Genomic DNA, 22,054 nt, shown 5'->3' on the forward strand with positions numbered 1-22,054 from the left:
ATCAATTTTATTATAACGAATCATCAATATATTCGTACTATTAATTTACATAAAACTTATGTAATCGTGCATAATATAATATAATTTTGTTTTTCTATTTTCTGTATTGTCATAAGTATAAATTATTTTATTAGTATTCATTTCATTCAATTAATATTATCATTTCAGTTGATTAATTTAGAATTTTAAATTAATATTTTTAAAGATGGCCTTTATCGCTCAAATTTTTTACAGTTAATTTATTTATACTTTGAAATTAATTCAACGACATATGAGCAGTTTTTACAAAAATAAGAAGGGACTAAAATTTCAGTATTCCTATATTAATAAAATGTGATAAGTGCAAATTTATTTCTCTTTATTTTTAACATAAAAATCAATGAAATTTGGAAAAGTTGGAATTTTATTTTTATACTAGTGTAGTAGTAGAATATATATGAGGAAAGTTGCGTAAAGAATATGTCCACATGGAATGAAATAATTCTATTTTTATACATAGCAATTGGGCTTTAATGGCCCAAGTTACAAACCCTCTTGCTTTTTCTGAAACCGAGCGTTTGTTCCTCGAAAAATAAAGAACCTCAAGCAAAAACAATGCTAGTAGGAACTTCCACATCCATGTATTCCCTGAAATTGAAGAGTTTTGGGAGGATTGCTAGATGCTTTTCGACAACCTCATCGTCTCCTCTGCGAATTTGTGTAGTAGGTAGTGGACCTGCTGGGTTCTACACAGCTGAGAAGGTATGCACAAGTTGTTAATAAATCGCCGTGTTTTTTCAATTTTATTCTATCAAACCCTTGATTTGTACGTTGAATTATGGAAAAGGCTGAATCTTTAGCTTTGTAGTTCCTCTGAGCTGTAATGCCTTTGTTGAATTATTGATTTTTTTTGTAGCTTTTGAAGGCTCATGAAAGTGTCGAAGTTGATATAATTGATCGGCTGCCAACTCCCTTCGGATTGGTTCGGTCCGGCGTCGCACCGGACCATCCTGAAACAAAGGTTACTTATTTATTTGATTGAATGAAATATAGATCTAATGTTGTATAAGATGTAAGTATTTTAATGGGGTTTAGATGTAGTGTCAATGTCTGTAATTGTAATTGCTTTCAAGTGGGATATGCTTCCAGATACCGTATTTGGGTTCTGGTGATGGTTTTGGAAAATTGCTGTAGGTAGTGATCAATCAGTTCTCACGCGTTGCACAAAATGAACGTTGCTCTTTCTTTGGAAATGTGTCCCTTGGATCCTCCGTGACACTGCTGGAGCTTCGTAACATGTATAATGCTGTAAGCTACTAGGTTTCCTGAAGTTTTTCGACAAAAATAGTTAATTCTATTGTTTTTGTTTAGTCCTGGTATGTGGCAATTTACGTTTGTACTGTGGCAGGTGGTGCTTGCCTATGGCGCTGAAAGTGATAGATCTCTTGGCATACCAAAGGAGGTTTGTAGAACATTTTATAATGCCATTGTGGCATTTGTCCTGTGGTTTAAATGTTTCATGCATTGCCTTTTTTTGTGGAAAATTCTTTAATTAGGATTCGTGCTCAACATTTTAGCATTTTCTTTTAATGCAGGAGTTGGCTGGTATATATGCTGCTAGAGAATTTGTTTGGTGGTATAATGGGCATCCGGACTGCAGAAATCTTGCTCCAGATTTGAAAAGCAGTGACACTGCTGTTATTCTTGGTCAGGTATCTTTGATTTATTGATATATTTAATTGGGATTTATGATCAGATTGTACCAATTGACACTTAGTGAGCCTGAGCTAATGTTTCGCATCCTAATTCTAATTTCATTCGGGAAAGATAGCATAATTTGATTTGCGTAGTGGATACTATTGCTTATGCATATGCAGCAGAAGATATAGTAAAAAACCGTCCTCTGTTTATACATTAAAATTAGATTGATATCTTGATCTAAGAAAACAATTGCATTGACTGCATATTGTGTTTGCATTAGGGAAATGTGGCTCTTGATGTTGCTCGAATTCTTTTACGGCCAATAGAGGAATTGGCAAGAACAGATATTGCCTCCCATGCATTGGCTGCTCTAGAAGAGAGCTCAATAAGGTTTGTTAGATTCTACATGATATTAGGGAAATGTGGTTCTACGTTTTGTAGATGATCTGCTTGGTTAACAACTACAATTATCAGGAAAGTTTACTTGGTGGGAAGACGTGGACCGGTACAAGCAGCCTGTACGGCAAAAGAACTACGAGAAATTCTGGGTAATAGTTCTGGCTCTTTCATTCTGTAGGATATTGGATTATATTGTAATACCATTTTGCCTTATATGCTGTCATCTCCCCTTGCTCTCTAAATCTTAACATTGGCTATATTTGTTCACATTCCATAATGGTAAGAGTGGAAGCTATTATAAATTTGGCCCCATGGGCAAAATGGTTCTCCTAGTAGTCGACCTGAATTAGGCTTTATGTTATAAGCTTTGATGCTAGAGTCATTGCACCTATATCTGTGTATATTAGGGCTAATATTTTTATTCATATTCATGGAATTTATTTAATAAAATCAAACAGAAAAGAACACTGTAATAAGCTTAGTTGTTTTGCAGGAATCAAGGATTTGGGTGTCTATATTAAACCAGCTGATCTAGTTACAACACCAGCTGATGAGGTATATTTACTAATTACATTAACTGCCACTCGGACACTATTTTCCTTGTTTCTTATATCTTGCTTGCTTGGGCAAAGATAGAAATGAAGAATAGCAGGATCAGGAGGCGAGTGCATGAATTGCTCTCGAAGGCAGTCACACCAGGGTGTACTCCTGTTGCCAGTCAGCGCGAACTGCACTTTGTCTTCTTCCGCAAGCCTGACATGTTTCTGGAGTCAGATGACAAAAGTGGTCATGTTGGTGGCATTCGGCTTGAGAAGACTGCACTTAAAGGTAAGAATGCTCACATTGTTTTAGGAATTTATATTCTTTATGTTCATTCCGAAGTTGTAGAATTAGTTTTTGCACTGGGAAAGTATCTGTATCTTTTCTGATGTCTGTATGTTGAAGTCCAGTTGGAGTCATGTTTTGATTTTTTATCACATCTAAATTTTACAAACTTTTAAAGATGTAGGAGATGATGAATTGGTGAAGCAGGTTGCAGTTGGCACAGGAGTGTATGAGGACATATCATGTGGGCAAGTTCTTTGACATTCAATAAAAGTTCTTTGTTTTCTTGTTATCTTTTGGTGATTGAATGACATTACAAATTATATGATACAGTGGCTGGTTTCGATTCGATAGCCTTTGGCATGGCTATTATATTTATATCTTAATCTATTTAGTAATGAAGATATAAAAAAATTCATACGTAGTTATAATGTTTTTGTACAGGGAGTAAAATTCTTTTTCTTGACCCGGAGTTTGTAGCGGTATAATGAGGCGGACTTTGAAGTAATTCTAAAGTTGATAGATTCGACTCTTGTTTTGTAGGTTAGCTTTGAAGAGCATCGGTTACAAATCAGTCGCTGTGGATGGTTTACCCTTTGATACCAACAAAGGTCTGTTCAAAGATTTCTATCATCGATAGTTTTGGAAACTGCATAGTCTTGGACTTCAAATTTACATTCCGTCTTCCTAATTGCGGTGTTAACATGCAAATGATAACTATTGCCGCTCCTAATACATTTCTCTTTACTTTATAGGTATCGTCCCAAATGATAGAGGGCGTGTACTAGCTGATGCTTCACATGGTCATCTACAACACGATATAGGCTTATACGTGTGTGGGTGGTTGAAGAGAGGACCAACCGGGATAATTGGTACAAACCTTCATTGTGCTGAAGAAACTGTGAGTATAAACGAGAATTTAATGTTTGCTCTATCTTTCCTATGAGGCTATGGTGAGGTTGAGTTGAGCGATCTTTAAGGCTGCATTTACTAATCTCGGGTTACATTCTTACCATGACATTTTCCACAGATCTCATGTATCTCGGAAGACCTAAATAGAGGGGCTTTAGCGTCTGCTTCGACAAAGCCAGGAAGAGAAGGGCTCAGGCAAGTGTTAGACAGTAGGAACACTAGAGTTGTCCCGTTCGATGGCTGGGGAAAAATTGACTGCGAAGAGCGAAGGCGTGGGAGTTTAAAGAACAAACCTAGAGAGAAACTTGCAACATGGGAGGAGCTACTGGAAGTTGCCTGCCGATGAGGTAGTTTACAATGCAGATAAACATGCCAAATTTTGAATTATGATACATCATAGTACTACTAGCTTATAATGGAAGAATTTGATTTGAATTAAGAGTTTAAGAATTTATAAAGTAAAATTAATAAAACAGTGGGAAAATGTATACTTGATTTTCAGAGCTGATTTTGGTGACTTGACTGCAAATTTTACCTTTTTGATGTAAGGATATACTATCAAGATAAAATAATATCAAGATATAATTTAAAATTGAGTACTGAGATTACTTTAGTCATAAACCAAACACACTACAAATTTAGTTTGGGATACAATCAGGCAAATCGAACACCCAGTTATAGTATATAACAAAGCTGCTAAAGGAATATCATCAAATTCTTGCTGCATATTTTTGACTTTGAGAAATCACTTTAGCAGCCATCTTTATTGCTGTGAAATCATTGTTTCCAGCCCATGAATCCATTAGATATAGATTTTTCTGATTTGCTCCATTTTAATAGTCCCACTTCAACAAAGTTGATATACTACTATGTCGACTTTTGTTTTATTCTCCATCACTGTCTGCTGAAAAGAGCAAAGAGCATTCGAGAGAGAGAAATTCAAATTTATTATGCAATTGGAAAGATTTCATTTTTAATATAAAGATTTGGAACTGTTCAAAGTTTGCAACAGGAATCAAAAATTGCTTTTTGGATCACAAGCATTAGATTAGTGTGCATGTTAATGGGAATTTTTGTCATTTTGAACACTGGATGAAATCAACATTTTTATTCGTTTCATTAATTTAGAATATGGTTATTTGAAAAGTAATTTCAATACACAAAAAGATGCTCCACTAGATGCATTTTCTTACTAATATGTACATTTTAAATTTTATACGAAATTATACTGAAAATAATCTAATTAGTTTTTCTAAAATGAGAGTTTAATTCAGGAAAAATGGTGCTCCATGACACAGACAAGAAATGCAATAAGATGCCAAAACATCTCATTTCTTATGCTTCAAACTCAATATAATCATAATAACACCAACAACAAAAACTAGAAACCAAAGCTGAACAAAATCACACGAAAACTGAAGTTTCTCACTCAATGCTGATCATCTCTCAAGTTCGTTATACATAGAAAGGCGTCGAACGCCATTAGATTTCATGGCTTGTACGTATCGAAGTTTAGGCTGCATCTCCATTCTGCACCGTTGCTTGATCGTGCTTATCTAGTTGGCTGAAGTTGCCCTTCTGCTTGAAGAGCTGAGTGTGGTGGTGCCTGCAGTAGAGCTGATGCTCGTGGGCCACATAATTAGAGGGGCTTATCGTGCAACCGCCATGGCTGCACTTGAAACAAGCCCTGTGATACGAGCTGCCATCGACTGCTACCTGTTAATGCACAAGTCATCAACCATGTTAGACCTAATTGGTGAGGATTGAGGATTTTGATTTTTGGTATTAAAACTTAAAGAGTACCTTTTCAATGGGATAAACTGTTTTGCTGCAAGCAACACATTTATCTTGAGTTCCTGCAAACATACTCGAGACTTTGCTATTTGCAAAACCGGGTTCAGAAGATCTGTCGACTCTAGCAGTTCTCGGAGCATCTGTGAACAGTATAGATATATTGGATGAGGCAAGAACGAAAACTCAAGTCAAACAGTGAGGTTTTTGAGTTTTGATTCAACCTTCGAAGCTCTTATCAAGGCTGCCAGTCATCTTGAACAGTTGGTTGAAATGAGGTTTGCAGTATAGAACCCCTTCATAGGAAGAGTAGTTACTCAGCTGCAACAGAAGTTAATGAAACATGAGCAAATGCAACGTGACACGGTGCTAAAATGGACGCATCCTATTTGTATGATGTTCATAGTAATATGACATGAAAGAACTAAAGTTTTAACAGAAGGAAGAAAAAAAAGATATCTCATTAACTTCCCTTATTATAGCATTATGTAATGGCACAGAAAGTGTAGATGGAATTAGAGTTGGTCGGTTGTTCGAAGTAGCTAAACATTAAGAAGGCAACAAATTAGCCTACTTTCCTCCTGCTGACTACACGTGTGTTTCTTTGTTAACCAATGATCACCAATTCAGAAGCTAATTGTTGTGAGAATCAATTCAAAGTTCTTTAAACTGAGATAACATAATAAAAAGGATGTGCAGATATTAGAATTTTCAAGACACTAAAAGCAAATATGAAAATTGAGCTTGATGCTGAGATTGAATCAAGCAAACACTTAAATGGTGAGGTTTACCAACTTGGTTTCACAACCACAACACGACAATTGGCGCGATATTTAGCAAGTTCCGAGAATTTACTGAACTAAAAGCAAGTTTCTTGGAAACAGTAGGCAACTACCCTATTATGAGAATGAAAACCAAAACGCAATGCTCAAAAACACCCCCTTCTTGGCGGAGTAACACAGCAAATGCTCATCTTCACTTCAAATCAACAAACGTATAACTATAACTACGTCAACAGCAGTACCGCATAATAATCCGATAAACATACACCAAAGTCACCAGCTCTCACCCTCAAAGCATGATCTCCCAGTAAAAAGAACTCCAGTCATCAAGAATCAATCTTTAAAGCCAATTATGCCACCATTCCCACCCAATTCAACAAATTCAATGATACAAAACTTGTCCTAATACACATCACAGATCAACAACCTCAATCAACCAAAAGCCCCATCAAAATAAGACGAACTCAAACATATAATTCTTGCAAAAAAACATTAAACCAAACAACATAAGCATCAATAAATCAAGAACCACAATCAAGAACCATAAAGAGCCAAGCAAACAAATTATTCCATCACTCATACCTAACTCAATAACCCCATCACAAATCAAGAACAAAATCAATCACAACACAACATCATCTGTTCACACAAAACATCTAGAAACAGCTAAAGCAGGCATAATTAAATCAAGAAACAGAGAAGGGCTGTGATAAAAATCGAACCTTTAGAGTTCCTTTGCAATGATGGCATCTAAAACAAGCCTTGTGATACACTTTGTTGTCAGCAGTGAGCTCATCCACCAAGTACACTGTTTTCTCACAAGCCTTGCATTTCTGTGTTGTTCCTGCAAAACTAGCCATTTTCTTCCTTTAATTTTTAACTTTTCTTTCTTCCTTCTAAAGCTTAGATCTTCGATCTTTGATGCTACTCAAAAAGAAAAGTTTGAAAAACAGTAGTTGGTAAGAAAATCAATGCTACAAATTTTAAATTTATTCCACTCTCCATTTTCTCTCTGTCATCACTGTTTTGCCTTTTTTTGGAGTTATTTACAGGTCAGCTAATGTTTCAAAAAGTGTACACGTGTCATCTATTCAAATTTTTGATATGTATAGTAGGAAAATTTAAAATCTAATGATCTTAATCTGTATTCCAGCATTCAACTTTAATTTCCCTTAAACAATCAACAAAGTAGTAGTAGCAATAATATTGAACTTAATGAAGAGGTGAAAAATGATGAATATAATGTTCTATCAATAGATAAAAGAGGTTGATTTTACTGTCACAATTGGATGGCCCAACTTCATTTCTTCAAGATTTCTTTTTCTATATAAAAGAATAAGCACTAGTAGTATTATTCAATTTGTGAGCTGACCATGGAAATTGAATCAATCCAACTCCAACCATCAGGTTTGCAAAATCGCAGGTTGAAGTTTTTTAAAGCAAATGAGTTACATCATCATCATTGAAGAGACCAACGGTTTATTCATGTTTAATGGCACTTATGTGCACCAATTTTGAGTGCGTTCTGATTAATTGTTTCATTATAATTTAAATGTCAAAATTTTATAACAAAGTACTTCTTAATTTAATTTAATTTAATTTATAAATACTTGGATTTGTCAGTTGAATTAAAATTATAATATTTCTACAATTATGATTGACTGAATACCACATGACAATATGTTCGAACCATTAAATTTTAAGTCAAACTTATGGCCTTACCAAAAATTTCTTGACTGCTCATGGTAACAAGTTCACTTGAATAAAAGACAAAAGCAAGAGCAGAGATACTTACAAGGGTACATCGATAATTCAACATTATTATATGGATTGTTGAATTTTCTAATTAAACCCATATTTGGTGGCTTTATTTAGCAACCAAAACATGGAAATCAGCACTGGAGAGGAGCTACCACGGGGCACCAAAATTATTTAACTCACATATGACATACGATTCCTCAGTATTTTTTGTGTGTTTGATCTCGGTATATCTTTCACAAAAATCACCCTCTTCAACCTCTTGAATGGTGCAACCTAGTTACACACAACAACACCTAGAATTAGATACAAAAATGTAACTTTTGTTATTCGTCTAATCGTCTCAACTTGATTGAATTACTTATTCATCTGTGATAAGCTGTTGAACACGTAGTCTTGTAAGGTGGCGTTCGGTTGCCATGACTAATTATCATTAGATTATTCATCTAGGATTAAGTTGTGAGATTATTTTAGTAGGGGGAGGCTATGACTAATAATCATAAAACTATCCATCTAGGATTAAGTTGTGGGGGTCAATCTTATAAACCAAACATGATACATATTTAATCATGAGATTTAGTCTTGCCAACCGAATACCCCCTAAGTGAACTGACCACTGAGGCATGTTCTCACAACGTATGCTATTGGAATTTCACCAGCTTCTACATCATCTAATCTATAACTCTCCGTCTGCCATTAGAGGTCTCATTTCATGATGGTACTGGTTTTAAGAAATGTTAAGAAAAGTGAGTGGAAGAAAGTTAGTGGAATATGAATCCCGTTTATATATATTAGTTTTAAATGAAATGTGAGTAAAATGTGAGACTCTATATAGAAGTGAATCGAAACTCTTATTTGTGGACTGACTAAATTAGAAAAACGGGATTCCTACTTACGGACGAGGGAGTATAAAGCAATCATGAAGCCAAGGTCATGAAATAGAAGTAATAATTTTTTGCGGTAAAGTTTAAGGACTAAATTGATATTTTAAAGAATTGACAGGGGTGTCTTGAAATATAGGGAAAAACCCGAACAAACTGCCTTGTTGTGCAATTAATCCAATGTTTTCCCCCAATTTTGCGAAGGCTATATAACCCATCGACTGATAATCGAATCCACAATCGAAGATAATCTCTGTAAGTTGATTCACTTCTTTAGTTTTTAATTTTCTCTTTCTAATTCCTGTATGCTGGCGCAATTTCTACGGGAATTAGGGTTGCTAGGTTCTATACTGGAATTTTGTGTTTTCTCTCTCTGATTTTTTGTTTAAGTTTGTTATATCATGTTTTGAATTGTAAGTTGAACTCATGTATAATTGCGTGGCAGGCTGAAATGGCAACCGAAAAAGTAAATCCAGCTACGGACGAAGTAAAGATGGATCTGTTCGAAGATGATGATGAATTTGAGGAGTTTGAAATCGATCAAGGTTGTTATGAAATTATTTGTAATTTCCTCTTTTATATACGAGTTTATTTTAAAAAAATACAATACAAATTATACTTCAATATATACATTATAAAATTTGGAAAATATTTTATAAACAATGATAGATAGAATAGAAAACAATATCAACGATATTATTATAATAATGTTAACATAGCAATCATAATAGCATATACAATGTCAATGCTAAATTGTGTTAACATATTCAAGGAATTGTATTAATATTTTTTATATACTATATTAACGGTTTCTCCAAAACCCTAAATTTAATGATTCTTCTTATCTTTTTAAACTTAACTAATAATAAAATGAAATTATATATGCCACTAAATCTCTACAAATCTTATGATTTTAAATAAATTGTAATTAACAATTAAGAGGTGAGTTAGAAATTGATCACTCTCCTAGATATTATTAAAATCTAGTTTGGCATAGATAAACCCTATCTATATAGTACTACTCTGTGCAAACAATAATTTAAGTATATCACAATAAATTTGATTCACTAAATACCAATACCAATAAAGTGATAAAATTTAGTACTCCACCTTTTTTTAATAAAGGATTACCAAATGCTACTAGATTGTGATTTCCATTTTTTTTAACCAAAACAAATGAATAGACTGAAGCCTTCTAATACTAAAATTATAAAAGCCTTCGAATAATATCCACAAATCATTTATAGCTAAATATGCACAACGCAGAGGCAAGTTAGTCATCCAAATAATAGTGATATCCAGCGGACTTTTGCTCTCTATCCTCGGCCGACTCGAGTTTGTTGAATCTAGGCAGGGAATCTGTAGCATCCCTTCTGCAAGTGATATCCAGGTGCTACATATCCACAAAATGGGCTACAGGTTATTTGGAAAATTTTATTAAAAATAGATGTGAAGTGGACTTACGGATAAGAAGAGGTTCATTCCCGTCAATAGTGATTGAGGTGAATTGGCAATGCAATTGACGGATGGCTTTCCTTGGTACACAATCACCCTATCAGCAAGGTATGTTGCCATGATGAAATCATGCTCCGCAACAAATGCAGTTTTCTTTGTTCGACGAATGCATCTCTTTATGACATTTGAAACAACAATACGCTGCTCTGAGTCAAGATATGAACTTGGTTCATCTATCAAATATATATCAGCTGGCTGCACAATACCAAACAGAACACAGATTATATTCAACAAATCATAACTCGACTCCCATTGTAACATTAACCTCACCTTTCCAAGACACACAGTGAGAGCAACCTTGTGTAATTCTCCAAGAGAAAGATTCACAAGCTTTTTATCCATCAAGTTTTTAATCAAGAGAGGCTCCATCACATCAGATATAAATTGAGGATCCGTGTACACATCACGAATTCTTGAATACAAGATACTTCTCACTTTACACTGCAATGTAGTACCGAATTTCTGTGGCTTGTAAGAGACTCTGAACTTTGGAATTTCCACATCTGAATCAGGCTTCAAAAGGCCAGCCTACCATACGGAAGGACAACATCGTTGATTCAGCAATAAACTAACATGTTTTTTAAAAGTAAATAAACTATACAACAAATGTACCAGCATATCTAGGAAGGTTGACTTTCCAGTCCCATTTTCTCCAAGCATCACAATAATTTGAATTCACCCTCCAACACCTTGAGCCTGAAGTTGCCTAGAGTCATAGTCATGGTTGGATACTTGTACCTTGCACATGCTTCAATTTCCTCGTGTGAGGACTCTGCAACCTGCAAGGAGAAGTGCATTTTATGGGAATCGACATCTCAGTTTCAGTTTCATGTTAGGACTTACCTTAAGCGGTTCATTTCTAAACCGAAGATTTTGAGTTGGCAAAAATCCAGACAGAAATATATCAATTCCTTCTCTGACAGAGAATGGAAGAGTAGCTACCCCATATTTACCAGGTCTCCCATAAAGGCAGCATATATAGTCAGACAAATATTCAAGCACACAAAGATCATGCTCTGCCACAATCACATAGCTGAAAACAAAGATTGCAAGTCATAACCATGAAATTATTTTCATACTTAACAAAGAAACTGAACCTCACTAACTTATTAGGTCGAACCAAGGATCTGATAACTTGGGCAGCTTTTAATCTTTGTTTAAGATCTAGAAAACTTGATGGCTCATCAAACAAGTAGATATCTGCATTGCATTGAGCAGCAAAAGCTATTGCGAACCTCTGAAGCTCCCCACCAGATAAATTTTCCAACTCACGGTCCATAATCTGAATCAACTCAAGGTCAGCAACAAGTTGTTGTTTCATATTATCTCCAGCATCCACCTGAGAAAGAAGTTGCCCAACGCAGCCTTGAATAACTTTAGGGATGTAATGGACGTGCTGGGGCTTGACCAACACCTGAAAATAGATGTGACAGATTAATAAACTAGAGAGAAATAAAGACATAAAGACATGGAAGTAGAAAAAATAGATTAATTAAGTTGCAAATAAAAGAAGATTACAAGTAGTACTCCTGTTAGCAAATAAAATCCCATCACCATTCATTATTATGTTGATAAATGAAGATTAAAGACTCAATTTTTAAGATAAGGTCAATCCATAATTGTTATTTGGGATATCAAAGCAACATGAGCTCACTTTCAAATCTTGTACACGAATACGGTCGAAGTAAGTTTGCAGCTCGGTTCCTTTAAAATGATCAGAAATTTCTTGCCAATCAGGAGGATTCTGCAAAAAATAAGGATAGAGGAAGATGATAAGTGAAGGAAGACGTTGAATTGGTGAATAGGAAAAGAAAGTTACATTAAGGCGTCCCAAGTTAGGTTTGGCCTTCCCAGACAAAGCTCTAAGAGCAGTGGACTTTCCAATGCCATTATTCCCCACGATGCCCAGAACTTGCCCAGGTCTCGGCACAGGTAACCTGTGAAAATGTTAAAAGCCAAGCAAGTAACACTGCTATGAATGAAGAAGAAGCAGAATAAACAAACCTAAGCAATTTAAAGGATTTAGGGCCATAACAATGAGTTGTATCCTTGTTGGAGGCGATATGCGTCCATTCCTGACCCGACATTGATTTGGGATTTAAACTCAGAAAGAGATATCGAGAACCAACAAATTTGAAATTGAACAAGAAAATGGTAACCCGAATTCAATTCAAAAATTTACAGCCTTTTAATATGGGCCTAAAAATGTCGACCATGGCGCCATAGTGTACCATCATGGGCTTGATCCTATTCACTTGTTCCATCTCTTTGACTCTGTCAATCCACCATGGCTAAGAACTCCAAGAAATGTCACGTGATTAGGCTTGGTGGATTGATTCCTCATCTCCCTAAACGTAAACCCAGCGATCATGGAGCTCCATGTCCACACATTTGGATGAACCATCCTATTAAATACATTCCTTACATGTCGACGACAGCTGTTCCCAATTATACCATTCGCAATCACCTGAGAATGCCACCATTGTCCACACTCCTCATTTACATCCATCATCAAGTTCCCAGTACACAAGAGTTGTGTTTGACATTTCATCGAATACCCTGTACAAAATGAATGGGTCCGACTCCCAATCGCCGCACATCTCATGGGAATTGGAAATGGCGTAGGCCGTTATTAATACGCCCCTTATCAGCAATTAATTTGATTCGTTTTCCCACTCTCACCAAGAATTCCACGTATCCTCTGCGCACCCTCCTCCCTCTCCCCACCCCATCAATTTGCAGATCAAGATTTATTCTCAGGCTCAGGTATTATGGGGCGAGGAGGCTGACCTCATCGATGTCCAAGATTCACAAGAGCCAGCACAAGACGGATTGGTCATTGCGACTATCACATCATTATGGCTTTAGTCCGCCTTTATCTTTAATCAATACTACTAACCGAACTGGGCCGGGCCTTAGAGCATCCACTATAGGAGAGCCGCGGCTCCCTATAGTGAGTCGGATGGGCGGACGTGGCGGGGGGCGCCCACGAGAGCGCCACGGCGCTTGGGCATGAGCCGCGGCTCCCCTAATTTTCGATTTTTTTTTATATTAATATTTTTTACACCATTCCAATCTCCACTCTTTTCATTTTATCACCAATTCTACTTTTGAAAAATGAGTTTCGACGATGAGTTCCAACAATTGGTGGATAGGGAGTTCGATGAACTCGTTCAAGAGGTGCAACGGGAAGCAAAAGAGGAGGAGGAGGCAGTGGCGGCGGCGTTCGTTCGCCCGTTCTATCATCGGCGGACCATCCGCCGTGACCATGTCGGGGCACACCAACGGTTGATGGAAGACTACTTTGGCGATAACCCCCGTTACCCAACAGAGATTTTCCGTCGCCGATTTAGAATGTCGCAACGGTTATTCATCCGTATAGCGACTACATTGGCGCAGCGGTACAAGTGCTTCACACTGCGCAGTGATGCTAGCGGCCGACCCGGGTTGTCGACATATCAGAAGTGTACCGCTGTAATTAGGCAGCTTGCCTATGCCGGACCGGTCCGCTGACATGTTCGACGAATACCTACAGTTGAGTAAAACAACTGCCCTAACGACGCTGAGACAGTTTTGTAATAGTATCCAGGCCATCTTCTGCTGGATAAAAGAGGTGAAAAATGACCAATATAATGTTCTATCAATAGATAAAAGAGGTTGATTTTACTGTCACAATTGGATGGCCCAACTTCCTTTCTTCAAGATTTTGTTTTCTATATAGTAAAAAAAATAAGCACTAGTAGTATTATTCAATTTGTGAGCTGACCAACAAAATTGAATCAATCCAACTCCAACCATCAGGTTTGCAAAATTGCAGGTTGAATTTTTTTAAAGGAAATGAGTTACATCATCATCATTGAAGAGACCAACGTCTTCATGGTTAATGGCACCTATGTGCACCAATTTTGTGTGCGTTCTGATTAATTGTTTCATTATAATTTAAATGTCAAAATGTTATAACGAATGCTTATAAATACTTGGATCTGGTAGTTAAATTAAAATTAAAATATTTATATAATTATGATTGACTGAACACCAAATGACAATATGTTCGAACCATTAAATTTTAACTCGAACTTACGGCTTTACAGAAAAATTTTCTTGACTGGTATCCAGTTCACTTGAATGAAGGACAAAAGCAAGACAAGAAACATATAAGAGTACATCGTTAATTCAACATTATTATATGGGTTGAATTTTCTAATTAAACCCATTTATTTGGTGGCTTTATTCAGCAACCAAAACATGGAAGTCAGCTCTGACTAGCGTTGTAACTTGTAAGTGAACTGACTACTAATGGATGATCTCACGACATATGCTATTGGAATTTCACTTAGAGCAATCATGGAGACAAGGTCATGAAATAGGAGTAATAATTTTTTGCAGTAAAGTTTAGGGACTAAATTGATATTTTAAAGAATTGACAGGGGTGTCTTGAAATATAGGGAAAAACCCGAACAAACTGCTTTGTTGTGCAATTAATCCAATGTTTTCCCCCAATTTTGCGAATGCTATATAAACTATCGACTGATAATCGAATCCACAATTGAAGATAATCTCTGTAAGTTGATTCACTTCTTTAGTTTTTAATTTTCTCTTTCTAATTCCTGTATGCTGGCGCAATTTCTACGGGAATTAGGGTTGCTAGGTTCTATACTGGAATTTTGTGTTTTCTCTCTCTGATTTTTTGTTTAAGTTTGTTATATCATGTTTTGAATTGTAAGTTGAACTCATGTATAATTGCGTGGCAGGCTGAAATGGCAACCGAAAAAGTAAATCCAGCTACGGACGAAGTAAAGATGGATCTGTTCGAAGATGATGATGAATTTGAGGAGTTTGAAATCGATCAAGGTTGTTAGATGTTCTGTTCATTAACTTTGCTAGCAAGAAACGAATTTTATGCTGCCTTTTTCTTATTATAATCTGTTACTACTTCTTATTATTGCCTAGACGAACATATATTTTCATGATAATATCTAGATCTAGATCTACCGGGCTGTTGATTTAGTAATTTTGCGATTTTTCTGTCAATAATTTTTTACAATAGCAGCAATTGAATACCCAATGCATAGAGCTACCATTTTGAATCTAGCTAATTGCTCATAAGATCAATGCCTTTTCCTTACATTTAAAATTTATGTGCACAAACATGTTTGGAACTTCATGAGTTTATCTTTCATAAATGCTGTTTAACTTATGTGGGAAGATTAGAATCATTAACAGTCCTCTTTAGTGTATAATTGTATGTGAACTTATAGCATATGTAGCTTCATGGTTTGTAAGCACATTGTCATTCAGAATAAGTGACTTTCGTTGACATAACAGACTCGAGATGGTGTGCAAGTTCATGAAGTTCTAATTTATTGAGCCTTTTCTTAGTGCGAAAAGTTTCGCTTTATTTTCTTTTCCACCCTGCGCCTTCTGCAATGACAGAGAAATTGGGAACCAGATATCAGTTAATAAGATGCTTCCATACTTTTTGTGTATCTTTATTTAATGTTGGTTTCATCAAGTAAAATAATAATGTAATTTACATAGCCTGTTAAGCTTGGATTTTCTTACTCAAGCATTGTTAATTTAGAACTTGTGAGATAGCAGAAAATTTGAAAACTTGCTTCCAACATCCTTGTCTGAAGAGACTGGATTCTTAACTATATCTTTTCAACTGTTCTTTCTTAATTTATCATCAGCATATCTTGGAAATTGTTTATTGGAGTCGGTCTTTTATGTACTTTCTCTGATTCTTCTCAGATTGGGGAGACAAAGAGGAAGGTAAAGAAGTAGCTCAGCAATGGGAAGACGACTGGGATGATGACGATGTCACTGATGATTTCTCCCTGCAGCTCAGGAGGGAATTGGACGCCAATGCTGAGAAGAAATAGGCTTAAGTTGAGTTGTGTGCTGTATGTTTGGGATTTATAACTTTGATTTTAATCTCTAGTTTAATGACTTGTTACTGCTGAATATCTTTAATTGATCAAAGAAACCTTTTCATAGCTTGTATTTCTGGTATTTTAGTTGTTAAAGAAAATGGAATGCAGTATACGACTATCACATATATAAGAAACCCCTTAAAACTAATAAGAGAATCAAATCGATTAATAATGATATTTCAGAAACTTTACAACACCATTGCAAGAGTAAATGCTCCAATCCCATTCAGCCTTAATAAAAACAATCTGGATCAGGAGTTTTCTGTTCTCTCTATGCATAAACGAGTCTGAGCATATCGTTCCATCTCTCTCTATGCATAAACGAGTCTGAGAATATCGTTCCATCCATCATTGTAAACTGATGCTCTTTAAGGGCCACGGCGCTTCCGAAAACAGATCCCTCCACCTTTAGAAGTGTCGATAGCCTCCAACAGGGTGACCACCTCTGTCCATTTCTGGTCTTCTGTCGAGGTTGGCGTCCCAATATCGCTTCATCACGTTGGCAAGTGAGCTTGGGAAACATCTGGGTATCTCCGGCCTCAAGTTCTGCGAGGGAAAACATTGTTTAGGGATAGAACGAGCTTAAGACATGGCTCGTTTGTTATATAATTGTATGTCAACGTATAGCTCATGTTTAGCTTCATGGTTTGTAAGTACATTGTCATTCAGAATAATTGACTTCCATTGACATAACAGACTCGAGATCGTGTGCTAGTTCTTGAAGTTCTAATTTATTGAGCCTTTTTTTAGCGTGAAAAGTTTCGGTTTTTTTCTATTCCACCCTGCCCCTTCTGCAATGACATCGAAATTTGGAAGCAGATAGCAGTTAGTAAGATGCTTCCATACTTGTTGTGTATCTTTATCCATGTTGGTTTCATCAAGTAAAATAATAATGTAATTTACATAGCCTGTTTAGCAGAAAATTTTAAAATTTGCTTCCAAACTCTGGATTCTTGACTATATCTTGTCAACTGTTCTTTCTTAATTTATCATCACCATATCTTGGAAATTGTTTATTCGAGTCGGTCTTTTATGTACCTGCAGCTCAGGAGGTTATTGGACAGCAATGCTGAGAAGAAATAGGCTGTCTGCTGTATGTTTGGGATTTATAACTCTGATTTCAGTTTAATGACTCGTTGCTGCTAATTGATCAAAGAAACCTTCATCTTCACAGTGTGACTGCTGGAAATATACCTATTCTCATACCTTTATTAGGCTTAATCAGTATCTCATCACTTATTGTTGACATGTTAGACTAGGACTCAATAAAAAAAAGTTAGAAACACAAGATGGTTAAAGAAGGGGAGAAAAGACTAAACCAACATTTGTATATCTAGTATTTAAGTTGTTAAAAGAAAATGAAATATTAGACTATTTCTTTATGTTGTATAAGAAACAAAAAAGAGAATCAAATCGATTAATAATGATATTTCAGAAGCTTTACAACAACATTGCAAGAGGAAATACTCCAAATCCCAGTCAGCCTTAATAAAAACAATCTGGATTAGGAGTTTTCTGTTCTCTGCATAAGAATGTCGTACCATACGTCTGATGTTCTTCAAGGGCCACGACGCTTCCGAAAACAGAGACAGCTTTGGGCTTGATCATTAGGAATCATCCCTCCTCCTTTAGAAGTGTCGATTGCCTCCAACATGGCGACCACCTCATCCATTTCTGGTCTTCTGTCAGGGTTGGCGTCCCAGCATCGCTTCATCACATTGGCAAGTGAGCTTGGGCAACATCTGGGTATCTCCGGCCTCAAGTTCTGTGAAGGAAAACATTGTTTAGGCCTTAGGAATAGAAATATTGTTTTAATTCTAGGGAATTAAACATTTACCTGGCGAACGACTGCTGAAGTCACCTCCGAGAAACTAAGGTCCGGATATGGCATATCACAACAATATATCTCCCACAAACAGATGCCAAAACTGTATACATCACATTTCCTGTTGTAAGGATTTCCATTGAGAACCTGCAAATTATGGTCTTAGCTCGGTCTTAGTTCTTTTGTAGAGAGAAAACGACTTTTCTTTTACCTCAGGAGCCATGTAACCAAGGGTCCCAGTCTCCCCCGTCATGTCATTAGGATTCGAGGCTTCAACACGAGCAACACCAAAATCTGCAATTTTGACTGTACGTGTCTTATCTAAAAGCATATTTTCCGTCTTCACATCTCTGTGAACAATCTTCTCAGAATGAAGGTAGCTTAACCTGAAAAGTGAGAAAACAAAAAACGCATACCATTAGCTGCTTCTCCACTCGACTCTCAATCTGATTGCGAAGAAACAGAATGAATGTATAGCCGTACCCTCTAGCAAGATCGAGTGCCATTTGCACAACTACTTTAAAAGCTAGCTTCTTTCTCCTGTTCTTTATGAGGTAAGATTTTAAGGCTCCTCCCGGAAGATACTCCACAACGACACAACATATATTACTGGGCATGCCTATATGACCATTTTCAGTTTGAATGTTAAGATCCGTAGCGCCCATCGTTGCCCCTATAAACTGCAAACAGGTTTAGATAAACGTTAGAACAATTCAAGGAAATGTTACTCTAAATGTAGGAATTAACAAATAATCAGATACCATAACAATTTGATGCTATTGTTATCCAAGCTATATGGAAAGAAATATTTACCTTTGTTACGTTAGGATGATCGAGTTTGTGCCACACAACAACTTCTTGAGTAAAAGCTGACCTTAGAGCTTGTATTTCAGCCTCTGTCCTGTGGCCCTCTTCTCCCCAGTCCAGCAGTTTAACTGAGAATAGAAAGAAGCTACCAAGATGTTAATGATAAGGAACATTAATTCGAAGTACACTAACGACCAAAGGGGGCAACGACTAGAAGTGGCAAAGCATCTAACTGTAAGGAATTAACTTCGAATCACAGTGAAAATAACTAGAAATCCATCCACCGTTAACATACTGTGATCTTGTTCTCGACTGATTTTCTGGTTGAAGATAGTATATATTTTCATATCAATCTTTCATCAGATTTCATTTTTTTTTTCTAAAGTTCTTTTGTTCAATACACAACACCATGGTTTCTGTCATTAACAGGGTATAACGTTTTAGGTAAGCCAACAAGAAAGTGGTTTCGACATATTCTCCCAATACTATAGAACGCATAAATGGAAGGAAAAGTCCAACGTATGTGGGCACCGAACCTAGAAGCTCGTAGTTTTCAATCTTAACAATCACCACTAGCTATAACTAAAGCTACTTTTGGATTTAACTTTTTGTGGATCTAGTGATAATCATCAGGACTTTCTGGTTGAAATAGTGCACCCATCCTTATCAGGAGTTGGTACCTCCACTTCGTTTTAGTTATCACCTTAGGCCGGCAGGCAGATCAATCCCTTTCCTCTTTTTTGAGTTAATCAATGATCATTCAATAAGTCAATTCCATAAAGTACGATCAGATTGCCATGAAATGAATAATACCCAAAAGATGAAGTAAAAGCCACACATTCTTGAAGCCTTCGAATGGGGACCGCACAACCAAGGTGATGTTTATCTTGGGTAGGTTTTGTGACAGCCGACTTTTTGAGATCAAATTTTACATCCCTAAATCCTACAGAATGACAACATCCAACCAGAAAAAAAACCTACATTGGTTAGATTTTCATTGTTTCTTTCCCCTTAATTACACAAAGCCTATGTTAGATCATGGCTAAAAGTGCTTGCATCTCAGTAATCTTCAAGGTGGAAACTTTACAAACTGATGGAATCACAAGAAAGTTTTCAACAATTCAATCCAAACCCGTGCTATGAGTCACGGACTCCATAAGAATGCATTGATTTCTCTACTCCACCCAACCACCCCACAAACGAGGCATGAAGCATTAAAACTAGACTTGTCAAAAAAGGCAAATTGGATTCAAAACACTATCTTCCACCACTACAGTTTAATCAGCCATCAATAAACTAATACAAAATCAAATCTTAGATTACTTTTTATCTAAATTCAATCAGATTATAACTAGAAACAAAACTAAAACCAAGAATCGCTTTTGATGCATTATTCCACTTAAGTCACTGATTCATCAAGAGTTGAAAAATAGTGGTAGGGCCAAAAGGGAATGGACAAAAGGGGCAAACACCCCACAAAATGACAAAAAGATTTGATTTTGAAACAAGGGTTGAGCTTTAAAACAAAAGGAAAAAATTCAAGAAAGGCGGTGGTGACTGACCGGCGACATCCTGGCCGTCGTAAACGCCGCGGTGGACGGTCCCAAAGGTGCCACGAGCGATGACGCTCTTGATGATGAGTTTGGAGGGGTCAATCTCCCACTCCTGGCGCTGCCTTCGGGAGGTGGTGGTGGTGGTGATTGCCGGAGCGACGGCGGCGGAGGTGGTGGTGGCGGTGGAGTAATCTTCTTGATTCTTCCTCTTGTTCTTCTCCATTGTCCACGCCCTGTTCAAATGGCGCTCCAGCTGCTCGTCTAAGCTCTTCAAATCAATTTGATCCGCTCTCACAAACCCATCGCCGCTCTTCTCCATTTCTTCTTCCTACTGCGTGTGTGTGTGTTTTTTCAAGATTGGATTTTTATTGCCGGAATGGTGAGGTATAGATACAGAAACACCTGTGTATATGCATGCGGCTTTGTAGTTTTGTTGGAGTGTTGAGTTTGAGGGAGCAGGTTGAGAGAGAAACGGAGCAAATTATTGGATGTGGAGGTGGGAAAAGTGTGTGGGTTTCTTGGCTGTGTTCGACCATAAAACAACTTTTGATTAACTTATTGTTTTTTAATATTTTTCTACGGAGTACTATTTATTAGAAAAATAAACTAATAAGAAAAATCCAGGTCTAACAGATGAATCGATAGGGACGAGGAGTGTTATATTGCTAACTCAATGCTTAATTGCTAACTACAACTCAATAATAATTATTAGATATTCAAATTAAAGGCCTAGGTCATCAACCACGAAATGTCAATACGATCAACAAAAAACGTCAATAAGACCATATGATTAATTCCAAAAAAGATCAATAAAAGTATTAATGTCAAGTTAGTTATAACTAACTTTTAAAAGAAATCCCAAAACTTTAAATTCATATAACATATATCAAATTAAAGATAATTTTATAAGGATTCCAACGATATACTACATACATATGTTCCGACGTCAAAATTTGAAAAAAAAATTCTAGAATTTTCGTATTTTTTGTACACAGGTTAATGTCAATGCAAGTAAGATAAAATGTCAATATAAAGCATATACAATGTCAATCCAAAATTGTGTTGACATTCTCAAAGCACTGTTTTGATATTTTCGAAATACTATATTAACATTTTCATCCAAAACCCTAATTTGAAGTTTTTTTTTATCCTTTTCGATTTAATTAATAAAAATGAAAATTACACGGATAAATTGTAGACCACACATTTTCTAAAATTATATGACCTTAAATTAGTTATAGTTAGCAATTGATCACTCCCCTAAATCGATATACTATTATATGGTATGTTTGAATTGAAATCGCACACTGATACTGTGAGTAAAATTCTTTGTAACAACAAAGATCGAAAATCTTCAAAGTTTTGCAAAATTTAATTTATGCAAACATCTATT

General features: G+C 36.2%; 4 protein-coding genes, 1 long non-coding RNA gene and 1 pseudogene across 9 annotated transcripts; 3 read left to right on the forward strand and 3 right to left on the reverse strand.

The window, feature by feature from the left end:
* The first annotated feature begins 533 nt into the window (after nt 1-533).
* LOC125205221 (NADPH:adrenodoxin oxidoreductase, mitochondrial) lies at nt 534-4,317 on the forward strand. 2 transcript variants are annotated; one of them, XM_048104046.1, is made up of 13 exons: nt 534-741; nt 896-1,000; nt 1,174-1,287; nt 1,388-1,441; nt 1,575-1,691; nt 1,961-2,070; nt 2,155-2,228; nt 2,573-2,634; nt 2,712-2,907; nt 3,083-3,152; nt 3,448-3,515; nt 3,660-3,805; nt 3,935-4,317. In XM_048104046.1, exons 1-13 carry the CDS (start codon nt 595-597, stop codon nt 4,160-4,162), a joined length of 1,491 nt encoding a protein of 496 aa, XP_047960003.1. In that variant the 5' UTR covers nt 534-594; the 3' UTR covers nt 4,163-4,317. The 2 variants fall into 2 exon arrangements, with proteins under 2 accessions (XP_047960003.1, XP_047960004.1); XM_048104047.1 differs by lacking the exon at nt 534-741 and having other exon boundaries at nt 901-1,000; nt 1,178-1,287.
* Nucleotides 4,318-5,122: 805 nt separating this feature from the next.
* Nucleotides 5,123-7,363, reverse strand: LOC125205222 (LIM domain-containing protein WLIM1-like). The gene is made up of 4 exons (XM_048104049.1): nt 7,112-7,363; nt 5,832-5,928; nt 5,620-5,750; nt 5,123-5,532 (listed from the first exon to the last, which is right to left on the reverse strand). The coding sequence occupies exons 1-4, from the start codon at nt 7,247-7,249 to the stop codon at nt 5,329-5,331; spliced, it is 570 nt and encodes a 189-aa protein (XP_047960006.1). The 5' UTR covers nt 7,250-7,363; the 3' UTR covers nt 5,123-5,328.
* Nucleotides 7,364-9,142: 1,779 nt separating this feature from the next.
* On the forward strand, nt 9,143-9,549 carry LOC125205223. Its single transcript, XR_007173725.1, has 2 exons — nt 9,143-9,283; nt 9,474-9,549. It is a non-coding gene; the product is annotated as an uncharacterized LOC125205223 (long non-coding RNA).
* Nucleotides 9,550-10,209: 660 nt separating this feature from the next.
* Nucleotides 10,210-13,134, reverse strand: LOC125205220 (annotated as a pseudogene).
* A 1,820-nt stretch (nt 13,135-14,954) lies between these two features.
* On the forward strand, nt 14,955-16,546 carry LOC125206007 (protein DELETION OF SUV3 SUPPRESSOR 1(I)-like). 2 transcript variants are annotated; one of them, XM_048105260.1, is made up of 3 exons: nt 14,955-15,104; nt 15,295-15,394; nt 16,295-16,546. In XM_048105260.1, exons 2-3 carry the CDS (start codon nt 15,301-15,303, stop codon nt 16,423-16,425), a joined length of 225 nt encoding a protein of 74 aa, XP_047961217.1. In that variant the 5' UTR covers nt 14,955-15,104; nt 15,295-15,300; the 3' UTR covers nt 16,426-16,546. The 2 variants fall into 2 exon arrangements, with proteins under 2 accessions (XP_047961217.1, XP_047961218.1); XM_048105261.1 differs by lacking the exon at nt 14,955-15,104 and adding an exon at nt 15,137-15,191.
* A 72-nt stretch (nt 16,547-16,618) lies between these two features.
* LOC125206005 (serine/threonine-protein kinase STY13-like) lies at nt 16,619-21,182 on the reverse strand. Of its 3 annotated transcripts, XR_007173876.1 has the most exons (8): nt 20,671-21,182; nt 19,115-19,236; nt 18,785-18,981; nt 18,513-18,687; nt 18,314-18,448; nt 18,018-18,241; nt 17,515-17,682; nt 16,619-17,022 (listed from the first exon to the last, which is right to left on the reverse strand). XR_007173876.1 is itself a non-coding variant. In XM_048105259.1 (7 exons), exons 1-6 carry the CDS (start codon nt 20,978-20,980, stop codon nt 18,035-18,037), a joined length of 1,146 nt encoding a protein of 381 aa, XP_047961216.1. In that variant the 5' UTR covers nt 20,981-21,182; the 3' UTR covers nt 16,619-17,022; nt 18,018-18,034. The 3 variants fall into 3 exon arrangements, 2 of the variants coding, with proteins under 2 accessions (XP_047961216.1, XP_047961215.1); XM_048105259.1 differs by lacking the exon at nt 17,515-17,682; XM_048105258.1 differs by lacking the exons at nt 16,619-17,022; nt 17,515-17,682 and having other exon boundaries at nt 17,875-18,241.
* Nucleotides 21,183-22,054: the final 872 nt, after the last annotated feature.

Source organism: Salvia hispanica, chromosome 2, assembly GCF_023119035.1.
Source record: "Salvia hispanica cultivar TCC Black 2014 chromosome 2, UniMelb_Shisp_WGS_1.0, whole genome shotgun sequence".
NCBI classification, from domain to species: domain Eukaryota; kingdom Viridiplantae; phylum Streptophyta; class Magnoliopsida; order Lamiales; family Lamiaceae; genus Salvia; species Salvia hispanica.